Source organism: Australozyma saopauloensis, chromosome 2 (genome assembly GCF_035610405.1).
Source record: "Australozyma saopauloensis chromosome 2, complete sequence".
Classification (NCBI taxonomy): Eukaryota; Fungi; Ascomycota; class Pichiomycetes; order Serinales; family Metschnikowiaceae; genus Australozyma; species Australozyma saopauloensis.
The window spans coordinates 450680-474800 of record NC_086132.1 but is presented as its reverse complement, the minus strand read 5'-3'; the positions used below and the strand labels follow the sequence as shown (position 1 = coordinate 474800).

Below are 24121 nucleotides of genomic sequence, written 5' to 3'. Positions count from 1 at the left end.
GATGCCAACGCTTCATAGCCTGTTTACTCCTTCTTGACAGTCTTGCCACCCAAGACCTTCCGACGTTGTCTCATCATATAAGTGTACAAGCTGTACAATCCCGGAGGATACGTGAACAAAATAGCAAACAACACCCACGAATAGAACTTTCCAACCACAAGCTCGGCCTCGCCCAAGCTCATCCAAATGATGGACATCTCCGAAGCCACACCGATCGGATACAACACATAGAACGCAGAGTATCTCAACCAGGTAAGCCAATAAGGCACGCCGCCAGCATCGGCCAAATTGGCCGCATAGTACGAGTATCTCACCACCTCAGTAAACGACCAGGCCAAGCACAAACTAATGTACGCCCAGTGGGTATTGGCAGGCGAATCAGGCAAAAGCTGGAAAATACCAAGCACAATGAGAAGACGCAGAAACACCTGGGCAACGGTGGTGCCCACCGGCAGACGCACCACTCCCGTCACTGCATTTACGATTTCAACAACGGCTCCGCACTGCACAACAGTGAGGAACAATTGTGTTTTGTCAAAGACATACGGTTGACCAAGCAACGGAGCTAAAAAGAGAACGTTTGCAAGGACAATTGCCCAGAGCGAGGCCGAGATTGAGTTATAGGCTACAAGCCAGCGATTAGGGGTAGACATAGTGGTCGCTCGAGTGTTTAGGTAGCCCAATTGAGTATAATTGGAGTAGCTTCTGAGCTTAGTAGCAGTAGCTACATAGATGGAGTGTGTAATGGATAAGTAGTGAAAAGTTCGGTTGGATAGATTTTGAAAAGCGGTGGAAATTGAGAATATATTGGCCTTTGGCATCTTTCATTTGATTGGCTAGTTTTTGAATTTTTTTGGGTTCTTCGTCTGTGGATTGGGTGTTGAAGAGTTGAGGTGGACGATAGGTGAATACAGTAGAGATGTGGTAGTGTTGTGATATATACAAGTTGTTAAATATTTCCTTCAATTACTATGGGGACAAAGATTTTGATTTGAATTTTATATTTCTTGTGTTGTGAGACTTGTAGTTTAGGAACAATATACGAGCTAAGAGCAAGATCAAAATACAGACCATTCATATGATAGAAGTCAACGACGTCAATGAAGAAAACTTTTCAATAGTATCATGTCGGCATTCCATCTGATAAAAGTACTTCCATGCTATGTTGTCTCACTGTGTAGAGCTCGTATCTACTCAAAAGACCATACAAACAATAATTAATAGGACTACGAATCAACGACTATTCAATTCCGATCCCCAATTTTTTTCTGCTCGTTTAGTTTCAGACAAGTTAGGCTAGCAATGAATGACAATGGATTGGTAGGTCAAATGGGCGGATCTAAAAACCAGATAATCACAATAAAATTGTACTCAATTGATGTCTTCGCAAGGAGATTCACATATGTGTGTGTTTTTTTCGAGTTGGACTTGAAGCTGAATTTTGGAGTCATTTCTACACATTGCGAAATAGATGCCAAACACATGAGAATTTGCAAAACAAAGTGATCCAGACAAAATCTTTGGATAACCTAGAACGTTTCATTATGACCAAGAATGCAAAAGTCCTGCTCAAGACAATCTAAGTACTAAAACTGATTCAAACAGAACAATTACGCTATTTCAAACACGCTACAATTCTACCCAAAAATAATCAAAATGTATCTTCATGCAAAAATCATTGTCATGAGAATCTAAAAAAATTAACTTTCGGTTGCGGCCATATCAAGTGGAAAATACTGTTTCCCGTCCGATCAACGTTAGTCAAGCCACTTAGAGCCACACTGAGTAATGCAGTGGGAGACCATGTGTGAAATTGTGGTGCTGCAATCTTTTTTGCTTCAAGATGCTCTTGGTAACGAAACCAGGATAACAAATATTAAAACAAATTTTCTGGGTAACAATGCTAGGTCAGGACAGTGCTGTCGGGCTGTCTTTGCGGCTCAATAGCTGAATAGCTGGTCCATAAATAGCCCGCTGGTATTTTTTACCTGAATAGAAGGCCCGATTGGGATATGAACAGTGCTAGCTATGTTCATTCCTATATGTCTCAAATTCAAGTCTTTAATTGAAGTAAAAATCTGATAATACTGACCATCGAAAACCATACTAGACTATTGTATGAGGTCGAGTGATAACATACAGGTATGAAACGATAATACGCAGAATCCACTTGCGTGTAAGAATTCGTAGCTAGTTCCTCCTGAAAATATTGAGTTCTTTCCAAAATTATTTTGGCGGCTCTCACTTTCTTTTTTGGCGGACACAGGCCCACATTTGCATATATTCGTTCTTCAGAGGAGGAGAGGATCTATAAATTATTGGAAGCCAAATTGAAGAATAAAGCCATGAAAAGTATCACACAATTGAGCGATGCAATTTCCAGCTGTCAAAATTCATCATTACATGGACCTTGATTTCGACGTTTGATGGTGAATTTCCTGGCCACTTATACATCACCACAGGCTGTGGTTCTTTATGTTCAAATCTAATGGCTTTGAGACTTTTCTTGTTGTAGAGGAAAATATTTTTGCCTTCTGATCTAAATAGATAAAAGGCTAGTATCGTTTTTCTTTCAGTAATCGGTGGAGGTCCTTTCGGCCGAGACAAATGATATGACAGATTCTTCGATAAGTTGGAAGGATGGCAAGACAATATTTACTACCTAAAGTATCCCTTTTTTGCGCCCAAGTGGTTTTTGAAAATATAGGGTGGATTTGGAATGGTTCAGAGCTTTCTTTCGCCCAGGCCCTTCATTGGCGCGGTCACTAGATGAACGTTCATATGCCATGCCATCAAACAGGACTCTATACTTTGCATGAAGAAAGAGGAATCAAGGGCTGATGGCCTCTCTTTCGTGAATTATAGCGTGTGTTGCATAGCGTCCCATTTTCGAATAGTGGACATCCAATCACCACCTACAAAACAAGTAAGATTATCGTAAATACATCTAGCTAATTATATTCTCATAATTCATAGTCCCAGTCTATGCTGGCGACAACTGCTCCGACAGCGCAGGCTCATACTTGGCCAAAATAGTAGCCAAACCCTCTTCATCGCACGCAATCAAGTTCTGGTCCCAGTCCACAATCAAGGGAGCACGGAAGAGCTGAGATGGGTCGATGTCGGGCTCGGAACTGTTCACTGACTCTTGGAAAGCCTCGCTAATGCGCTCATATTCATTAGGGGAAAAAACCTTGAAACCACGGTCGGTGTTGACACCCAAGGATTTCATGGTAACCAAGCTCTTGTTTTGAATCGAGAGCTTGTCGCTCAAAAGCGGATACACCTGTTTCAAGACCAGCTTGCAGGACTCGGAGTGGACGCAGTTGGAGTAGATCATCTTGAATTGGTCATAGGTAGGCATCTGTTTGGCCATCAAGTCGATCTGGAACAAGTCTTTTTTGTCGTTCAAACGGAAGTATGCCTTTTCCAAAGAGGCATACACGCGGGCCGATGTTGGAACGCGGGCATTGTGGAAGATGGAGATGGTGGCGGGAGAGTTCTGTAACGTTTTAAAGAGAGACATTGTTGTGCTTGTAGTTGTGGCTGTAGTTGTTTGTGTTCTCGTTCGAGGCTATTGTGCAATTGCGATCTGCTCAATAAACGTGGTCTGATGTTTTTGTTCACAATGGCTCAATCCAAAGTCAACGATCAAATATATAATGATTTCAGGAGTACTGTTCTTAAAAGCAGTAAACTCAATTAGAATTGCAGGATAAGACTTTACGGCACAAACTCAGAAAGTGTGCTCGTGATAAATACTGTTTGACTGATCGAAGTCCAATTAATTTTGGCCCCGTGGTCCCTCGGGAAATTCTCCTTTTTATATGTCTCTGATAAGGACTTATACCCCCGCGCGACTCACGGAGGTGACTCGCGGACGTAATCCGTCCCGCCGGAGGGGCAGGGCTGCGAACACATCAGATCCGGGGCTGGAAGAACCGACGAGATGGTTCGAGAAGAATGAAGTAAAACGTGGTCGATTTTTTTTTAACAGCTGCAAATGAGTATTTGGAATTGTTTGGCTTACGAGAAAAAAGCGGTTTCGTCTCTGCTTATCTTGTTTCGTTGTTGATCTCCCTCGGGACTCGGACTTGACGATAGCACTGCAGCTAAGCACCCGACGGACCGACGCTGTTTTGATGCCGTTGGTTCATTTCTACAAGGAGGAAGCCGTTTAGAAAGTGGCGCGAAGCCCCGGCGGCAATCGTGGGATGGCTTGCTAATTCTCGGGCTATTTGTTTGAGATTGGAATTTTGCTTGGAACAGATTTTGAGAAAAATGTGTTCGGGAATATTGACATGGTGTATCTGAGGACATGGGGTGGTTGGTTGACTGTGGGAAGTGGCTATCACGGAGAGAATAATGACATGTGCGTTAAGCTGAATGTTCGTTACTGATCTTCAAGTTGTTGGGAAAACTAATGTTCACTCAAATTTTTAGGATGTTTCTACTTGTACTGTTAATGGCCAGAGATACGATGGACAGGTCAAAGAACAGAACTGCCAACTAGAGAGAATACGAGAAAGAAATACATAAAATTTCTGGAGAGAAATGGATCTTGACTCGAAAGTTGGATACACCAGTATAGTCTTATATAGATGAAACGCACTGAATTACGTAAGAAAAGGTACTTTTGGAGGGTGCAAGAAACATAAGTAGCCGCAATCTTACATATATCGGCATCAAATAAATAAAAACGTCGAGTTTGAAATCTTCTCAGTCCGAGGCTCCCTATCCTTGACATCGTGCAATCGAAATGTCCTAATCAAATTAATAAACTCAACAAGGCTATCAATACACACTTATGGTGCTCTCGATTAGTCTACTAAAATAAACAGAAAGAACTCGACTGAAATGTACGAGCGACTCGGATTCCAAGGTCTTTCGATCTGATATCCTTCATGTCCTCTGCGTGATTACTTAATCAGTCCACCAATCCAATCCATTGAGACCCATGTCAAACACAAAATCGCTAATAGTTATAAAACTTCCGACTTAAGTGATTTCGTTCCAAACCTTTTCAAGTGAGATGCCACATGTTGTAATCAATGCGCCTTCCTCACCCAAGCAAATCAAACTGTTTATTCAAATCCGGCTCGGATTTCCACACCAGCTCAAAAAAGTTTAATTAGCTAAAATTTATCTGAGTCCCAAGCCTTTGCTTCCTTGGCTCGTAGGTACGATACCACAGAAGCCTCAGCAAGCCAACCGTTAATTGCTCATTAGTACTAATAATGCTCATTGAGTCAATTACGTAGGGCGCCTAAACGGAACCCATCTTGACCAAAAGTAGCAGGAGCTGCAGCAGTATATTTGCCCGATCTGATCTGCCCTAAATACTATTATTTCTATATTTATCCGTATGCATGTGTGTGTCTTAGGTTTGACACATGTCAACCTTATGCCAGAAAAGTGTCACTTTTTCCTGCCAAAAGCTATCCCACATAGACCGAATCCAGATGCACAGTCCGTGCGCTAGGGAAAGAAACTTTTACGCAATACCGTGTTTTTTTCCGTCGCACTTAGAGTCTATAATGCATCTTTTTCAGCACTAAACGCACTGTGTGCAGTAATTTGCAGCCAGTTTTGTAATGTGTTCAGCCTGGGAACATCGGAAAAGAATGATGCCAACAGAATATACGCGACAGCAGATCGCCATGCTTTAAAAGCAGTGGAATCTTGAAGTCTATTTTCTGGCAGCTCGATTTCGGTGTTTTTTTCAGATCCAATGGACAATACTAAGACACATACCTTGTACCATGATGGAAAACACTATCTCCCGGCAAGTAATCCGGAATATTCCAAAGATTTGATTTTCAACTTGAATTCAACTTCACTGGCAAGCTTAGGGAATGATCAGGTTCTCAGCTTGGACGACAATGGTGTCTTCGAGTCTTACGATGATCCAGAAATGCTTCCTCTGTTCTACACAAAGGATGTGCTGCTGTTTCTGGACCATGACATTGATTTGGGTCAGATTCATGATGGGAACGCCGAAAACGGTTCGAAAGAACTAATCACTGATTCGGGGCCTACCGACAATCTACTTGGGTTTAACAAGACGGACTTTCTGCCTAAGATTGAGTCCGACGAAGAAAATCAAAAAAACATTTCATCCAATGAATTAAATACCTCATCTTTCAAATCTTTTCGCAATTTGGATGCCAATGCCGATTTTTATTATGGCGACATAGCAGATGAGTACAAGATTGAACCAAATAACCATGACGCTAGGGAAACTTTCGATCAAAAACTGAAATCTCAAAACTATGTTGGCTCATCTTCCCCAGGCACTGCTCTCAAAAGTTCCGACAAGGACATTGCATCCAGTGGCTATTCGACGAACATTTCTACCAAATTGCTTAATGGACACTCTGCCCCGATCAAAATCCACAACAGTTCCATCGCAGATGCTAATCAGGTCTCGGAAATTGCAAATTTCACTAGCAATAGTGAATACACTAACTTTGATCTCGACCCAAACTGGCAGTACTTCAACAGTAGCCCCAAAAATTGCACGCTCGACGACGAATGGAAGTTCCTGATGGATACACAGAAAACTCTTGTGGGAAGCAGCAAGTCTATGGAAGCTCAGGAGATGTTTTCCAATACTAATTTCGAATTCGATTTGGACCGCCAAAATGACAGTCTCAAAAGCGACACTCCCGACGTATCCCTTGATATTCAAAATTTGTCAACACCAAAGAAAGAGATAGAGAAAAATGACTGTCTCAATTTGGGAGAAGTAGATCTCTTCCACAAGCTAAATTCGAGCGTGAACGGTGATTTTCACCCCGACTCATTGTCGCTGCTCAACAACGGCACATTTTTCGACATGTCTCACAAAGAAGAGGCTCAAATTGGAAGCACATGGAGGCAATTACGCAGTTTAGGGAATGGCGCAGTTAATGAACTGTCAAACGATAGCTTCAGAAGTCGATCTTCTAGTGGGTCAAATAGCCCCAATCGGCGCCGAAAGCAGCGCATCGAACCCAAAGCCATTCCTAAGCATTTCCAACTACTTCCATGCAGAGTAAATATTACCCTCAAAAATTCGGAGGTGAAATGCTTAGACGTAAACTTGGACTACCATGGATACGAGGGCAGGATACTTGAGGTGGTTCTCAATAATGCCATCACAAACTACTACCGCGATGCCTCGTTCAATCCTCAAATAATTCCTGAAGGAATGAGAGGACGCATCCACTTACCCTACGTTCTTGGTGATGGCGAAAGACTCGAGGGAGACAGTTGGTGTGAGCATCCAGACGGAAAGAGAACCGAAATACACTGCCACATGGGGGTTGTTGAAAGAAAGATATATTTGCGAGATATCTCAGAGATTTACAACCTGGTGACCCGGATCAAGTACGAGAAAAACGACAAGTTTAGTATCTACAACCCCTACGAGCCTCAATATACCAGGTACGAAACGAGCGACGAAAAGGGAGAAACATACAAGAATGAAACCAAGTGTGGATTGTGCGCGTTTTGTAGGGAGGTGCGGTTCCTTCCGTTCAAAAACTCCAGCTACTTGTCGCATATGACTTTGGAGCATGGGATCTTCTCGGATAATTTTATTGTCCCAGAGGGAGCCAATTTCGGTAAGTATGTTGTTTCAAAAGGCGATGATAATGAGCCGGAAAAGTCAAAGGAGATTGAGGGGCTTCAATGTCCTGCTTGTTTCGAGATTGTGGAAATGAACTGCTGGAGCACGAAGAAAAATCCATTGTTGAAGTATTTCCGGCACTACAAGAAAGAACACGTGAAAGACAACAAGAAGCGGAGTAACGTGCAAAGCAAATTCAATCCTTTGGACTTCAAGCGGGCTCGGGATGGTCGATGAAGTTCAAGACAGAGTTGGAAGCATAGGGTTGATTGACTTTGGTATCAGCGCGCCGGAAACAAACAATGAACAGAGAACGAAGTGACAGACGAGAGAATGGATTGAAGTATCTCTCGAGCAAATATGTTCAACTATTTAATATATTTCTACTATTCATATGGGTACTTATTAACCAGACTTAAGAATATGCCACTATTTAGAGCACAATACCATGGTTGAACCCGAGTCAACCGCAACAAAATAAAAAAAGAGCCACCAAACTTAAGTTGAGAATGCAATAAATATTATTTCCGCAATTATTTCATTCATCTCGTAACCGATCTCGTGCGTGGCTCCTTTATTAGGAAACTACCAAAAACACAACCTTCGCAAGAAGTAAGCCAAACGCACCACCAAAAAACCGCCGAAAAAAATAATTATCCAAAACACACACTAATTTACCTCAGAAACCCATTTCTACCCCCAAAACATCCTCTTTCTTCTTCTCCTCCGTGCACTCCCGCCATCCCGCCATGCAAAATTTTCAACCCACCACCACTTTTCTTTAACAACCCATAAAATGTTCCCCAGATCGTGTTACAAGTGCGGAGAAACCGGCCACATCGCCGACAACTGCCAACAGACCGAGCGTTTGTGCTACAACTGTCGTCAAGCCGGCCACGAGTCGTCTGCTTGCCCAGAACCAAAAACCACCAACTCTAAGCAATGCTACTCTTGTGGAGACGTTGGCCACGTCCAAGGTGACTGTCCAAACTCTGCCCAAGGCTCCAAATGTTACAACTGCTCCGAGTTCGGCCACATTTCCCGTCAATGTCCAAAGAACGAGGGTGCTTCCACCACCGCCGCTTCTACTGGCGCTGCTCCTCAAAGAAAGCCACGTTTCGGCGGTAACAACAAGAGTCCTTCGTGCTACAAGTGCGGTGGACCAAACCACTTTGCCAAGGATTGCCAGGCTGGCTCCGTCAAGTGTTACTCTTGTGGTAAGAGTGGCCACATCTCCAAGGACTGTAGTGTTCCAACTGATAAGGTTGCCAAGGCTTGTTACAGCTGCGGTAAGACTGGCCACATTTCCAAGGACTGTGTTCCTGTGGCTTAAGATGTTGAAGGGCCGAGGATGTGAGGTTTAGGTATGTACTATAGTGACTATGCCCCATAGCGTAATAAAACGGATCAAGATTTTGCTTTTGAGAGATTTTGTAGGATTTGGAAGAGATGATCAGACATTCAAGCAGCGAATTGCGGGCAGGAGCCACAACTGTGGTTCTGTGGCCTCAACACCTTGCATTTTGTAGAGTTGGAGTAATGCAGCGGATCAAGACGATTTGTTCACCGTATTGTACGAGTTGATTTCAAATGAGTACTCTGTGAGACTCATTCACATCATTATTGAACTCCATTGGGTGTGTTCACTTGAATCTCACGTTCATCTGCTCTAAATCAAAAACTCAATTCGCTTTTTTTTTGATATCATTTCATTTGTCACATGAGCTCTGGATCACGGCTTCATAAGATCTGGACCCATCGAATGTCTTAGGAATCGCTTTCATGCCCTATTGATCGAGACAGGAATTATGAATCATTGAAAAGAAAGAAGAATCTAATGTAAGTTTTATAAATCACGATTTCCGGAAGAGTTCATTTAAGTAGTGGTTATGGCAATAGTGGTTATTCGATCCAATGCAGGAAGATGTCTACGAAATCCAAGCAGGGACCCCTACACACAAAACAAAAGAAGCCAGAAACAGAAGATTTCGTCTGGATTAACTCTATTGATGTTTGCATCGGAAAAAAAAAAAACTTGCTTTTGCTTAGAAAGACAAAAAGAAATGCGATTTCTGTGGATCGAACACAGGACCTCCAGATCTTCAGTCTGACGCTCTCCCAACTGAGCTAAAACCGCTGATGTTGAAAGATGAAGTAAGGTTTAAATCCAGTCTAGGTTTGCGAACTTTTGTTTGGGTCAGGTCTGTGCTTCGAAAAGTTTCCTTGATGAGTTGTGTGGATATCAGATTGGACTACAATGATGATGAGCTTCTTATCAGATATTCTGACCAGTAGAACCCTTGAATTAGAGCAGTTATTTATTGCTAATCGTTAATCGTTAATCGTTGATCGTTGATTTTTGTTCTCTGGTCGATGTCGCTAATCGTAACGCTTAAATCTCTACATTCCAGTTCATCGATAGTTCAAATTGTTCTTGAGCTTTTTGTTTTTCAGTGGCACCTGATACGGAATTGTGTCAGCTGAGGTTGATTTGACTTTGTTCTATTCTTCTTTGAGTAATCAGAGCACATTTTCGTGACCCTGTACTGAATTTTGGGGTTCTGAATTCATGTACCTTCGAAAGAGCAAATATTCTATATCAGATCGGTATGTCTAATTCCTGATATGGCTTTTGGCACTTCGAGTACAGAGTGCATGGTTTCGCTAGTGTCAATTGACCTGGTGACACGAGGTGAAAACTGATTTATGAGAATATCGATAGTAAGAAAATTATTTGATCCCCGAGGTTGTTGAAAGAAAATTTAATTTACTGCCATGGTGATCGAGTAGGTGTCGTTTCTATAGTTTGAAGGAGTTACAATAGGACCTCCCGCCGAAAAACTTTACAATCTAGGAAATAGTAATTATATAAAAGCTTCATTTTATACAGGCGGAATTTTCTTTAATGATTGATTGCTTCGCTGGCAATAAGTGGTCAATATTACAAAACTCAACCAAATTCAACGGGGAACTAAAATTTGTTTTTCGGATATGTTTGAAATAAAATTCTTATATTATTTAGGTTAAAAAATTATAAGAATCGGAAGTATTCTGTCTGGTCTTTGGCGGACTCGAACATGAGATCTTGAAGAAAGTCAGGATTATCATGACCTCACCCACTATGCTATGGAGGTGTTCAACCGAAAATTTACTTCAGGTACCGAGTAGCAATCACTTTTGATACATTACTCCATCTACAGCCCACGTTCAATTCAGTTTGCCATGTGTTTCGACTTCCAATAATTTTTGCTTGGTTTGAATTTACTTTTAGCCTTTTGAAACTGAAGTGCGATCTCGAGAAACAACATATTCATCTTCTAGAGATAGGTGCTACAAACTTAAATTGGATGAAAATTGAGGAAAATTACTCAATCTAAGATGAACCCAAAGCCATACAGCTCACAATAAAATTTCTCCTCGTTTTGTCTAATAGGATTTAACTGAGTTATCAGTTTGGGACCTCTATTAGCTATTATTCTTCCAGAGTAACCTCTGAGTCTACAAACTTTCTGGAAGACAATCCGCGAGTCTATCAATTAATTTCTATACAAAATAGTCAATCCAAACAAAACAAATCTCTATAAATACATTCACGCCATTAAACAGAGCAGTAGCCACCATCAACTCTAATATCAGAACCAGTCGTGAAAGTCGACAAGTCACTGGCCAAGTACAAGTATGCACCCACCAATTCCTCTGGGAGAGCCTCACGGCCAAGAGGCGTCAAGCCCCACCATTTGGCTCTCTGCTCAGTAGGAACAAACGAGGACAAAGGTGTATCAGTGTAGCCCGGAGAAACGGTGTTCACACGGCAAAAGCCAGCAAACTCCACAGCCAAGGACTTAGACATGTGCAACACAGCAGCCTTGGAGGCGTTGTAACAGGTCTGGTAGTTTGGAACATTGACAATGTGGCCACTCATGGAAGCAGTCATGATCAACGAACCGTTACCCTTCTTTTGGAAAATCTCACCCACAACCTTAGCGCAGTTGAACACACCGTGGACGTTGACGTCAAAAAGACGTCTCCACAGCTCCACGGTACTCTCAGGCTTCAAGATGGAACCGGTGGTCCATGCCACACCGGCGTTAGCGATGAAAGTGTCGATGGTTCCGAAATCGGCCTCAATGGACTTGATGACATTTTCCACTTGCTCGTAGTCGGTAACATCCACAGGATATGACTTTGCTCTGATTCCGTATGTGCTCAGCAAATGCTTATCAAACGCAGGATCGAACTTGAAGTCCATGATGGCCACATCCGAGCCGGCCTGGGCAAAGCCTTCGGCAACAGCACCACCAATGGCACCGCCAGCACCAGTGATGACGGTGACTTTTCCTTTCATCTGGAAACGGTCAAGCACAGTTCCTTCAATCTTGGGAGGAATGGCAGGAACGGCCTCTGCCACGGGCTTGATGAGCGACGAGAATTGTGAGTTGGTCATTGTTTACAGAATACAGAGAGGAAAAAAAGTTGCAACCGCACGGGTTTTTATAGATCAGTTTCCCCGGAAAAAACCTACGAAAAAGAAACGAAGCTGCAAATTCGTAACCGTGCATAAAGTAGTGGGGCAAAGTTCGGAGCCCCGACGCATGGTGATGGCGGGTACCTGATGGGCGGTAGCAAGAAATTTTGGGGCCAAAAGTATGAGTTTGAAACGAAAAAAGTCCTCAATGAATAGATTTGGCCATGAATTTCTAACTTTGCTCTTTTTTTTCCACAAAAAATCCCGTCCGGGGTCGTTGCAGAGGACTCAGCGTTAAATTTGGGATTGATGGTCCTGCAGATGCGATACCCGCTGAAGTTTTTTTTGGCCGCACTGGCTGCAGGACTGCAACCTGGACAATGAAATCCAGGGCGGGTTTTTCGCTGGATTTCACCCTCAGGCTCCGGATAATGGCCGACTTTTCCGTGAAAATTATCGATTTTCATACATTGTTTGTCCAAACATGTGTGTCTGTCTGCAGGAGCGGCGATGTGATCCCCACATCTCCTTCCCCTAATCTCGCCAGGCGTGGCCTGTGGGTGTCGGTTATTGGCTGCAAATTTGGTGCAAAACACACGGAGCGACATGATTGGTCCGATGTCGCTGAAGATAGCCGCGGACACGGGCACATTTCCCAATCCGGTACAAGTTCCCTGTGGGTAATTTTTTGCAGATGTGGGGGACAGATTGGCGGGAAAGATAAGTGGATTGGTTGGGATAGGTGAGGCTAATAATACATTTGGGGTAAGACTGGGGTGGAATTCTTGGGACACGTCAAGTTTGATATGTTTTGTATGCAAAGAGGTCCATGAAACAATTCGTTCGGCATTTTGTTTTTTTTCGGTGGGCCGTGTTTGTGGACTGATTAGTCTCTGTATGTGGATGTTGGTTTAGTAATCGTGGACTCCATTTTCCGTTGATAAATTTCTAGTTGCCTTTTAGCGATTCCGTCATTTTTTGTATGGTTGGAGCTTTCTATGATTTGAGCTATGGCCTCCTATGGACATTGTTCACTAGCTGTAGTGGCCAGTGGGATACGAAATGACGGCATTATGGTTTGAGAACTTAGGAATCGTCGAAAGATTTCGTTAGAATCTGTCTACATCCTGAAAGGTTTTCTCAAGGTGTTCAATATCTCTTTGGGGTCCGGCACATCAATTCAAAAAAGATTGAATGAAGATATTTTCACGCCATTGGTTTGTGGTAAAGGGTATTTGGCACTGATTATCACTGAAGAGACACTCAACAAGTTCACGGCATGACACAGGCTGCAACCCATGATCACCCTCCTTTTTCAAAATAGACTACAAACAATGTTGGCCTACCTTAATCAGAGTGTTCCAGCATCATCTTCCAGTATCAAATCACACCAGTCTTCTAGCTGTGGTGGCATCGCCCAAACCTTCCCTGGGACAAAGCACCTATTTTACAGATACAACTAATACTGAAAACCCAAACACTATACTTCGCACTTTTTTCCTACTCGTTAAACCTGCAACCACCCACACATTTCATTAAACAAAACATATACAACCCTCAAAACATCACAGACCTTCTGAAGTCCATTCGTGTGACACGGATATAAGCCAGAGACCCGGATATATGCGAGACACCGCCCATTCCCACCGAATCTTCGACCGGTGGTTGCGAGCCCAAATCAACGTTGCCCTAGCACAACTCCAGTGCCTATGCTAAATTGCAGTGTTCATTTGTTTCCCCAACGGTTGGATGCCCCTCTTTTCTCCGAACCCATCGGACATGGAGAATCCATGGAACAATCCTGCAGCAAATCACTGTTCCATGCACAGAGCCCCGCTTGGACCACGGTTTCAAGCAACGGTTTTTGAACAAGTTTCCCAGCAATAATCGCCGGCCAAAAAAAGCAATTTGACACTTCTCGTATAATCCTTCGCGCCCTTGGCCCCCTTCGCCCCTAGAAAGTTATTCCATCTCTCCCAATAGCAAGTCGCAACCACTTGCCATTTTCCTTCGCGTGCAGTGCCCCACCCCGATACGAAACAGCTATGTACCGTCCGATACTGGAGCAATAGCGGGTTGCATACAGGACGCGGGTTTGCAGATATAAAGTGCCCAAAATTAACCAGATTCACCACCACACTTATTCTCTTTAGTTCGTCCGCCACCCACATAAAGAAAAAAAGCAATTGGTGAACACCACCCGAACTTCACCCTCGTCACAATTGCAACCATGTCAACGGACGAATTCCTCTCGATGCTCACGGCAGAAGAGAAAAGACTTTACGAGAACAAAAAACGCATCAAGTATCACCAGCGATGGGGATCTTACCTCAGTGAAAGACAGTGGGCAACTGTGCGCGAAGATTACTCTGCGCTGGGCAGTGCGTGGGACGATTTTTCGTTCGACGACTCTCGTTACAGAACGTATAGATGGGGAGAGGATGGTTTGGCCGGAACCTGTGACACGCATCAATTGGTGTGTATGCTGATGGCGTTGTGGAACGGCGAGGATGACTTCTTGAAGGAGAAGTTGTTTGGAGTCACCAATTCGCAAGGTAACCACGGTGAGGATGTCAAGGAGTTGTACTACTACTTGGACAACACTCCCACCCACTCGTATATGAAGTTTTTGTATAAGTATCCCCATGCCAAGTTTCCATATGAGCAATTGGTTGAGGAGAATGGGAAGCGCTCGCGGTTGGAGCAGGAGTATGAGATCACAGACACTGGCATTTTCGACGAAGGTCGCTATTTCGACGTAGTTCATGAGGTGGCCAAGTCCGACGATGATCCAGAGGAGTTGTTGTTCCGTATCACGGCCTACAACCGTGGTCCAGACGCTGCGCCTTTGCACATTGCACCCCATGTAGTATTTAGAAACACCTGGGCTTGGGGCGCAGACAAAGGCACCAAGCCTCATATGAAGGCCTTGGACGAGTACACCGTGGAGGTGGATCACCCCAAGTTTGGCCCACGCCAAATGGTGTTTGCACCTGCTCCTGGTGTCACCGATGGCAGTGCAGACGTTGAGCCTGTATTGTTGTTCACAGAAAACGAAACAAACAAAAAGCATTTGTATCTGCAAGAGAATGAGGCCGAGTACGTGAAAAATGCGTTCCATGACCGCATTGTGGATGGTGACAAGGACGCCGTCAACCCAGAAAAGCAAGGTACCAAGGCATGTGCCTGGTTCTCCTTTGACCAAGATGGTGGTGTTCCTCCTGGAGACTACGTCACCATCCGTTACAAATTCTCCCGTAAGGGTGGCGACATTGATGAGCTTGAGTTCGACAATGTGTTTGCTCGCCGTCAAGATGAGGCCGACGCTTTCTATTGGAAGGTCTCGCCCTTGCCTCTTACGAACCAATTGAGACAAGTCCAACGTCAAGCTTTTGCTGGTCTTTTGTGGACTAAGCAATTCTACTACTTCGTGCATAACTACTGGTCTGGTGGTGACCCCAATCATCCTCCACCTCCAGAGAACCGTGCCAATGGCCGTAACAAGGACTGGAAGCATTTGTTCATTGACGATGTTTTGTCCTTGCCTGACAAGTGGGAGTATCCATTCTTCGCTGCTTGGGATACCGCATTCCACTGCATTCCCTTCGCTATGATTGATCCGGAATTCGCCAAAAAACAGTTGGTGCTCCTCACTCGTGAGTGGTACATGCATCCTAACGGTCAGCTTCCAGCATACGAATGGAATTTCAGTGATGTCAACCCACCTGTGCATGCGTGGTCTTGTTACCGTGTGTTCAAAATTGAGCGTAAGATGTATGGTACCGAGGATTTGGATTTCTTGGAGGGTGTCTTCCAGAAGTTGCTCCTCAACTTCACCTGGTGGGTCAACCGTAAGGACGCTGGAGGTGACAATTTGTTCGAGGGTGGTTTCTTGGGACTTGACAACATTGGTGTATTCAATCGTTCCGAGCCTTTGCCAACAGGTGGTCGTTTGCAGCAGTCAGATTCTACTGGTTGGATGGCCTTCTACTGCTTGCAGATGTTGAACATTGCATTGGAGTTAGCCAAGACAAGACCAGTGTACGAGAACATTGCCTCAAAATTCTTTGAGCACTTCTTGCTCATCGCCGACGCAATGTCCTTCACTGGAGCAAAAGGAGATGAGTCCGAGCCCACTGAGCAATCCTTGTGGGACGATAAAGATAAGTTCTACTACGATGCCATTCACTTTGGCTCTCACACCACATCTTTGCCCATCCGCTCTCTTGTTGGTTTAATTCCTTTGTATGCTTCTTTGACCCTTGAGCCAGAACTTCTTAACAAGTTCCCATCTTTCAAAAAGAGATTGGACTGGTTCATTGAAAACAGAAAAGGAGTCGCTGAGCGTAATATTGCCTCCATGAGTAATAGAGGTGTAGGCGAGCGGTTATTGTTGTCTCTCGTCAACAAAGATCGTTTAGTCTCTATTTTGGAACGTATGTTGGATGAGGATGAGTTCCTTTCTGACTATGGTATCCGGTCTTTGTCCAAATATCATGACAAGAACCCATTCAAGCTCGATGTTCATGGTCAACATTACGAAGTTAAGTACTTGCCAGGTGAGTCTGATTCAGGAATGTTTGGTGGTAATTCCAACTGGAGAGGACCTATTTGGTTCCCAGTCAATTTCCTCCTTGTCGAGTCGTTGCAACGTTTCTACTTGTATTACGGAAGTGACTTGAAGGTCGAGTGCCCTAAGGGGTCTGGACAGTATCTCAATTTGGCGCAGTGCGCCCAAGAAATCCAGCATCGTTTGATTCACTTGTTCATTCCAGATGCTGACGGGAACAGAGCCTGCAATGGTGAAAATGATTTGGTCAATCAAGACCCACATTTCAAAGACTATGTTCCATTTTATGAATATTTCGATGGAGACACTGGACGTGGTTTAGGTGCGCTGCACCAGTGTGGTTGGACTGCTGTGGTTGCTAAATGGATTCACGACAATGGTTTGACGTGTAGAACACCCAAGACGCCAAAAACTCCAGTCCCAGAGCGCAAGCAATCCATTCACTCGTTCACTCTTGATTCGAGTGACTCTCACCGTGACGATGACATCAGTCTGTATGCACCAAAGGCTGGACCATTCCCTGGAAGTTTGATGAGAAGACGTAGTGGAAAGTCTCTCCTCAACTTGACCATTCATGCATTGGATGACGATAATGCTGATAGCGACGTAGCTTCTGTCGTTTCTGGTGAGAACGTCACTGCTAGACTTGCGGAGTTGGACTTGTGCCCCTCTGTTTCGCATACATCCACCGACCTGAGAGCGTTTGACGAGACGTTAGTGGACCAGATTCGTGCCGCTTTTGACAAGTATAAGCTGAGAACTGACGAGGACGAAGCCGATGAGTTTGAAACCAGGCACTAATACGAGCCTCTCGGCTCTCGGTTTACTTTAATTCATTAAACCTAGCTAGACATATATATGAGATTAATTGATTTCTATAATTCTATTCCGTCGGGACTATCTTCGAACGAATGTAATTGTTAGACTCTTGTGATACTAAATTTGATTAGCTTTGTAGCGATTTTCATTCATCCAACTTTTGAGAAGTAGTTCGCACTGGAACGTGGTATTCCGAGGACAGTTTCTTAACTTGGATCTTTCAGTTAAGCACTGAAGCGTGAAATTGCCTAATACCATTCTTAAGACTAATGCCTACGAAAGAGATGATGATAAAATTACCTTGTATTCGAAAAAATATTATCCGGGAGAACTAAAAAAGTGAAGTCGATAAAAAAAGGGTAGCGAATGGAGTCGTAATCGAACGACATGAAATGACAGACAGCGAAGGAAGTCATGGGTATCAGAAGCAGGATTATCAAAGCGAAGTCAACTTACAATAAGAGCAACGAACTGACAAGAGCCAAGGCAAAACTGTACTTGACAGTAGAACCTGAGTTACCGATTGGAACGGTTGGTGCACTTGATGGAGCTGGGCTGGAGCTTGGAGCACTTGGAGCACTTGAAGCACCTGGGGCACCTGGAGAACCAGAGCCAGAACCAGAGCCAGAACCAGAGCCAGAACCAGAGCCGGAACCAGAACCAGAGCCGGAACCAGAGCCAGAGCCGGAACCAGAGCCAGAGCCAGAGCCAGAACCAGAGCCAGAGCCAGAGCCGGAACCTGGAGCACCTGGAGCACCTGGAGCACCTGGAGCACCTGGAGAACCAGAGCCAGAACCGGAACCTGGAGCACCTGGAGCACCAGAGCCAGAACCAGAACCAGAGCCGGAACCGGAACCTGGAGCACCTGGAGCACCTGGAGCACCTGGAGTACCTGGAGTACCTGGAGTACCTGGAGTACCTGGAGTACCTGGAGTACCTGGAGTACCTGGAGTACCTGGAGTACCTGGAGTACCTGGAGTACCTGGAGTACCTGGAGTACCTGGAGTACCTGGAGTAATAGTGGTTGGAGTGGCAGTGGTAGTGTCACATGGGACAGTCACGGTAGTGGCGGTCTTAATGGTAAATGTGGAAGTAACTGGGGTACAGACCTTCTTCTCGCAAGAAGTGAGAGTCACAATAGTGGTGAACGAAGTGAAGGAAGTCACAACAGTTGAAGATGGACCTGGACCTTGAGTAGTTGGAACTGGACCTTGGGAGGTTGGACCTGGAATCTGGGTAGATGATTCACCGCTACCGCTTGGTACAATCGTGGAAGAGGTGTTGTGGTATCCAGTGAAACTCAGGGAAGACCGGTAAGTTGGCTCAAGAGACGAAGAAAAGACCTCTGAAGTCGAGGATGGAACGATAGAGGATGCTTCAGAAGTGGAGGATGGAACGATAGATGATTCAGAAGAGGATCCAGATGGAACACTAGAAGATCCAGATGGAACAGAAGAGGATCCAGATGGAACACTAGAAGATCCAGATGGAATAGAAGAGGATCCGGATGGAACACTAGAAGATCCAGATGGAACAGAAGAGGATCCAGATGGAACACTAGATGATCCAGATGGAACACTAGAAGATCCAGATGGAACAGAAGAGGATCCAGATGGAACACTAGAAGATCCAGATGGAACAGAAGAGGATCCAGATGGAACACTAGAAGATCCAGATGGAACAGAAGAGGATCCGGATGGAACACTAGAAGATCCAGATGGCTTAACAGAGCTGGAAGATGGAGCACTCGAGGATCCAGATGGCTTCACAGAGCTGGAAGATGGAGCACTAGACGATCCAGATGGCTTCACGGAACTAGAAGATGGCTTAGCAGAGCTGGAAGATGGCTTCACAGAGCTAGAAGATGGCTTAGCAGAACTGGAAGATGGCTTCACAGAACTAGACGATGGCTTAGCAGAGCTAGAGGATGGCTTCACGGAACTGGAAGATGGCTTAGCAGAGCTAGAGGAAGGCTTCACGGAACTAGAAGATGGCTTAGCAGAGCTGGAAGATGGCTTCACAGAACTAGACGATGGCTTAGCAGAGCTAGAGGAAGGCTTCACGGAACTGGAAGATGGCTTGACAGAGCTGGAAGATGGCTTAGCAGAGCTGGAAGATGGCTTAGCAGAGCTGGAAGATGGCTTAGCAGAACTGGAAGATGGCTTAACAGAGCTGGAAGATGGCTTAGCAGAGCTAGAGGATGGCTTCACAGAGCTGGAAGATGGCTTAGCAGAGCTGGAAGATGGCTTAGCAGAACTGGAAGATGGCTTGACAGAGCTGGAAGATGGCTTAGCAGAGCTGGAAGATGGCTTGACAGAGCTGGAAGATGGCTTAGCAGAGCTAGAGGAAGGCTTAGCAGAGCTAGAGGAAGGCTTCACGGAACTGGAAGATGGCTTCACAGAGCTAGAAGATGGCTTAGCAGAACTGGAAGATGGCTTGACAGAGCTGGAAGATGGCTTAGCAGAGCTAGAAGATGGCTTCACGGAACTGGAAGATGGCTTAGCAGAACTGGAAGATGGCTTCACGGAACTGGAAGATGGCTTAGCAGAGCTAGAAGATGGCTTCACGGAACTAGAAGATGGCTTCACAGAGCTGGAAGATGGCTTCACGGAACTGGAAGATGGCTTAGCAGAACTGGAAGATGGCTTGACAGAGCTAGAGGATGGCTTCACAGAACTGGAAGAAGAACAGGAAGGCTTTGGTGGCTTGGGGTGGCATCCAGGAGGCTTTGGGAAGACAGGTTTACATTTACAGACTGGAGGACAGCTGTGAGGTGGCTTAGGCTTGTAGCAAAGAGTATTTTGCCTCTTCTCGAAGCCAGAGAAGAAGTAGCCAATACCAATATCGACCTTAACAATGCACAGCTTGTTGATAATGACTTGCAAAATACCAGTGTTTTGGTCATAAGAGTGCTTATCATAGTTGCAGCCGAAACGCAATTCGTTACCATCACCGAAACCTCTGACTTTATATTCCTTTGCACCATATGAGTTCTGATCAAGGTTCTCCAAGTGCAAAACAGAGTCAGAACCGGAAAGATAAACGGTCTGGGCGAGGTCAATCAGAGAAGACGAATCTTGCATCTTGAAGGTGGAGGAACCACCAACGTAAATACATCCAGAACCCTTAATTTGTTGAGACAGAGACCAAACAGTGTTGTCCAAACAAATGGAACCGTGATTCTCAACTCCGCTTCCACAGCCAATCTTGGCGTAACAAGGCTCTTTGGATCTACTGCACATAGAAATCATACCAGTGTTAGACCAGTAGTCGCGAGACTTAAGAATGAATGGGTTGTAGAATGTACGAGCACTGATATCGGAACCATCATCACTGCCCTCTCCAACACCCAAATACAAATCACCTGTATTAACGAAAGTGTTTGGAGTAAGTTCGTAGGAAGATTGACCTTCAGTTTGGTTCAAGGAGTTGAAGGCAACAACACCGTCATTGAGGAAAACCTCACCGTCGTACTTAACACTGGCAGAAGAGTCACTACCAGTCACGTACCATTCACTTTTAATGTCAATGTCTCCCTCAGTTGAGACAACAGAGCCATCAATCACAGAGTAGTAAGCACCATCTGCAACGTTAAGACCGTTGAACTCGATGTTATCGCCGGAGTCCAAAATTGTGTTCTCAGTCACAGTCAAGGCATCAACAGCACCTACAAGGTAGTGGATGAAACCAAGACCAGTAATGAGTCCGTATTTCATGGCTTCAGATTGGTTTGATTAGAAAAAATTAAGCAGGGAAATCATCTGGCCTTTTATAACAATTTCGGGCGACTCAAAATATTGGTCTAAATCACAGTTAACTTGAATCCCTAGCCTTCTAATTTCGCAGCTCCTGCATGACACAGGAAGGTTAGAAGACTAAAACCTTAATTCATAAATTACTGCACATAATGGCAATATTACGGGCAAGACCTGTGCATAGGACACCTTATTGTCGGGTTTTTGCGTCTAAACATGACAGTGAACGGCCTGACTGTGTGCACGTCGCAGTCATCGGCAAAGACTTTGCACCGGGCAAGAGCTCGATGGTTTGGAAAGAGTCTGGTTTCTTGCAGGACTCGCCAAGTCAAGGTTTCGTAAAAACAAACATACACGAAATTGCGCTGAATTTCTTTGTGGGCCGTGTCTCACGTCGTCCAAAAACTGAAACTGTTGTTTACCCAGAATCGCGCTGATCCCTTGGTCCAAAATGAAGCTGCAACTCTGTTTTGGCTAGACTCCAAGTCCTTGGCTCTGAACTAGCTCTTGGATGAGGCTCAACCAAAATCACAACGAGGGTCCATTTACTGCACAAATACTCCAATGTGGCTCGGGCTGTACCCAAAGTAGAACGCCTCACCCCACCCCCCTCACAAATGTTCTCTAATGAGAAGACGCCAAAATTGAGGGAACAGAGCAGGTCAATTCCGAGTTGCAAACGACCCATCCAAGTCATTCGAAATCTTATCACAAACAATGTTCGAAGCAAAATAAGCTATCACTATGGGCGTGTTGACTTTGCATAATTAAGTCTCAAAATCTAGGCCGCCTGAGAAAAAAACTTTCTGCAGATTGTCTTAAACTTTGTAGCTTTCCACAGGGACATTGATTTCATATGAGAGAGACCGTTTCAGGCTGTGAGAACATTTGAACCTGTACAGGGCCCTGTTTTCGGCCAGTAGTCTCGTAATGTGCACGTTAATACTGCATGTAAAGGATTTAACCTTCGCATATTCGGGGAATCATACTCTAAATACGTTGGCCGCCTAACCTTATTTAGGGAGTAGTGTTGCAGAACTCGGATCACAGGGACAATTGTCATTGACGTAAGACTGGTAGCCCGAGCCGCATGGGACAATAGACACAATTGATTGTGCTCATGCATGTAAAATCACGTCTAAGCCATCGACCAAATTGGACCCCATGTAGAGCAGTCGCCCAATTTCATAATGGGTTAGGTTCCCTGTCGTTTTTGGGCAAAAACCGTTTAGGCCGTCGAATCCAGAATGGCACCTAATCATTGAAGTAGAATTCATTTTCTTCGTTTCAGACTTTAGGGTTATTGAAACTCTAGCTTTGTCAATTCATTCTTTTGAATTTTAATAAATTCTGACGCGAAATGAGATTCAGTCTTGATTCGCTTTTGACATCCTGAGATAAGTCTTTCTCACGAAAAAGCCTGGGTTCAGAACCTCAATTGTATGTCGGAAACCTTATAATAATCCTGAGTATTAGCCATTGATTCTGGCGTGAAAATGTCAAATTTTGTCTTCCAAATTTCATGTCTAGATCGAATTGCAACAGTTCTAGAAATGACGCACTGTTTTGACTACAGATAAGCTCAAAGGCCGAGACCATCATTGAGCAACCGCCGAACGTTAAGATACTCACACTTCGTGGAATAAGAATCAGAAACGCAACAATCAGTTGCATGTTGTTTTGATGGCTCTCTTTCGGGTGTGTTTCCTCAAAATTAGCGAATTCTTGGCTCCGATGCGCAAAATTGGATGCTCTAAGTGTTAAACTGATGAAATAAGCTTTTTTGACATGGATCTGTACCAGAAGTGACGCAATGCCTTCATTCAGCGATCTGAATTGTTTAATTGCCGAATAATTGCATGGCTCGTATGCTCAATGGGGTAACCGTGGGGTTTCTTTTTCATAAGGCTAGATCCAGTGTCGCATAAATAAAGTGTCAAGGCAACTGGCCAAATTTGGACTAGAAGAGCCCCAAAAGCATGTGGAGTATGCACAATGTCTTAATCGACCCTGTGGATGTGCCCCAAATGGATTTCTCGAAGCAGTTCAATATTGAATTTGGCACAACGCCACTGAAAGGAGGCATGTACTGTCTACTTCCGCATTTAATATGGTGTAACTTCAACTTGCCCGGATATGCATAGCTTAGTCTCCAAGCTGGTTAGAATTGGCATGAATTGCCGTCGGAAATCCAAGAAACCGAGAGCGTAGAAACAGAATCGCGTGATTAAAAGGCGATAAAATCTTGCAATAAGAAGCTAGCGCGTTTTTCAATGGTTTGCTATGTTTTGGTGTTTCTGTTTTAGATTGCTCTAGTGCTCTATTGAAAACCCTTCGATAACCAGCATCCAGTAAGGGAAATACTCGCATGTTAAAAGGATAGTCAGTACCAGCTATAGCGATGTAAGGGACTCTCATTCAGTATCAGTATTCGCTTCGAAGTACCTGGAATTCGAAGCGAAGAAACAACTGACATGTGACAAACGAAAAAGGAGTGGCATCGAAGAGATATTGCATTCCCGGGGATAGCTTACTCACTCGTAGATACTCGAGGTCGCATTGATAATTCTTTAAAGGGAATTGGACCTTTTCGTCGCGTCGTATTAAGTTCCGAGATCAAACTCACTTAAGTACAGAAAGAACCTCAGATTCATACTCACAAAGACTATTTTATTTTTTTTTGCGTCGAACATACCTCACAGAAAGCTTAAGGAGCCATTACCAATTCGAGATCATCGTTCAACTATCTTAAGAATCTTCTAGCTCAATTTATTAAGGGGAGTTTAATGATTTGAAATGTATAGAATGGAGAAGCCAGCAATGAGGTGTTTCCAGGCACATGAGGGAAAACCCTGTGAAAAATATTCATAAACTCAGTAAATGGGCTGTAATACAGAAGT

General features: G+C 44.3%; 7 protein-coding genes and 1 non-coding gene across 8 annotated transcripts; 3 read left to right on the top strand and 5 right to left on the bottom strand.

The window, feature by feature from the left end:
• Positions 1 to 23: 23 nt before the first annotated feature.
• On the bottom strand, positions 24 to 821 carry PUMCH_001448 (uncharacterized protein; the record flags this gene model as incomplete). The annotated part of the gene is made up of 1 exon (XM_063020497.1): positions 24 to 821. One exon carries the CDS (start codon positions 819 to 821, stop codon positions 24 to 26), a length of 798 nt encoding a protein of 265 aa, XP_062876567.1.
• Positions 822 to 5731: 4910 nt separating this feature from the next.
• PUMCH_001447 (uncharacterized protein) lies at positions 5732 to 7849 on the top strand (the record flags this gene model as incomplete). The annotated part of the gene is made up of 1 exon (XM_063020496.1): positions 5732 to 7849. One exon carries the CDS (start codon positions 5732 to 5734, stop codon positions 7847 to 7849), a length of 2118 nt encoding a protein of 705 aa, XP_062876566.1.
• Positions 7850 to 8408: 559 nt separating this feature from the next.
• On the top strand, positions 8409 to 8945 carry PUMCH_001446 (uncharacterized protein; the record flags this gene model as incomplete). The annotated part of the gene is made up of 1 exon (XM_063020495.1): positions 8409 to 8945. The coding sequence occupies one exon, from the start codon at positions 8409 to 8411 to the stop codon at positions 8943 to 8945; it is 537 nt and encodes a 178-aa protein (XP_062876565.1).
• A 731-nt stretch (positions 8946 to 9676) lies between these two features.
• Positions 9677 to 9749, bottom strand: PUMCH_001445. The gene has a single exon. It is a non-coding gene; the product is annotated as a tRNA-Phe (tRNA).
• A 1461-nt stretch (positions 9750 to 11210) lies between these two features.
• Positions 11211 to 12056, bottom strand: PUMCH_001444 (uncharacterized protein; the record flags this gene model as incomplete). Its single annotated transcript, XM_063020494.1, has 1 exon — positions 11211 to 12056. One exon carries the CDS (start codon positions 12054 to 12056, stop codon positions 11211 to 11213), a length of 846 nt encoding a protein of 281 aa, XP_062876564.1.
• A 74-nt stretch (positions 12057 to 12130) lies between these two features.
• Positions 12131 to 12685, bottom strand: PUMCH_001443 (uncharacterized protein; the record flags this gene model as incomplete). Its single annotated transcript, XM_063020493.1, has 1 exon — positions 12131 to 12685. One exon carries the CDS (start codon positions 12683 to 12685, stop codon positions 12131 to 12133), a length of 555 nt encoding a protein of 184 aa, XP_062876563.1.
• A 1622-nt stretch (positions 12686 to 14307) lies between these two features.
• PUMCH_001442 (uncharacterized protein) lies at positions 14308 to 17448 on the top strand (the record flags this gene model as incomplete). Its single annotated transcript, XM_063020492.1, has 1 exon — positions 14308 to 17448. The coding sequence occupies one exon, from the start codon at positions 14308 to 14310 to the stop codon at positions 17446 to 17448; it is 3141 nt and encodes a 1046-aa protein (XP_062876562.1).
• Positions 17449 to 17918: 470 nt separating this feature from the next.
• Positions 17919 to 21182, bottom strand: PUMCH_001441 (uncharacterized protein; the record flags this gene model as incomplete). Its single annotated transcript, XM_063020491.1, has 1 exon — positions 17919 to 21182. One exon carries the CDS (start codon positions 21180 to 21182, stop codon positions 17919 to 17921), a length of 3264 nt encoding a protein of 1087 aa, XP_062876561.1.
• Positions 21183 to 24121: the final 2939 nt, after the last annotated feature.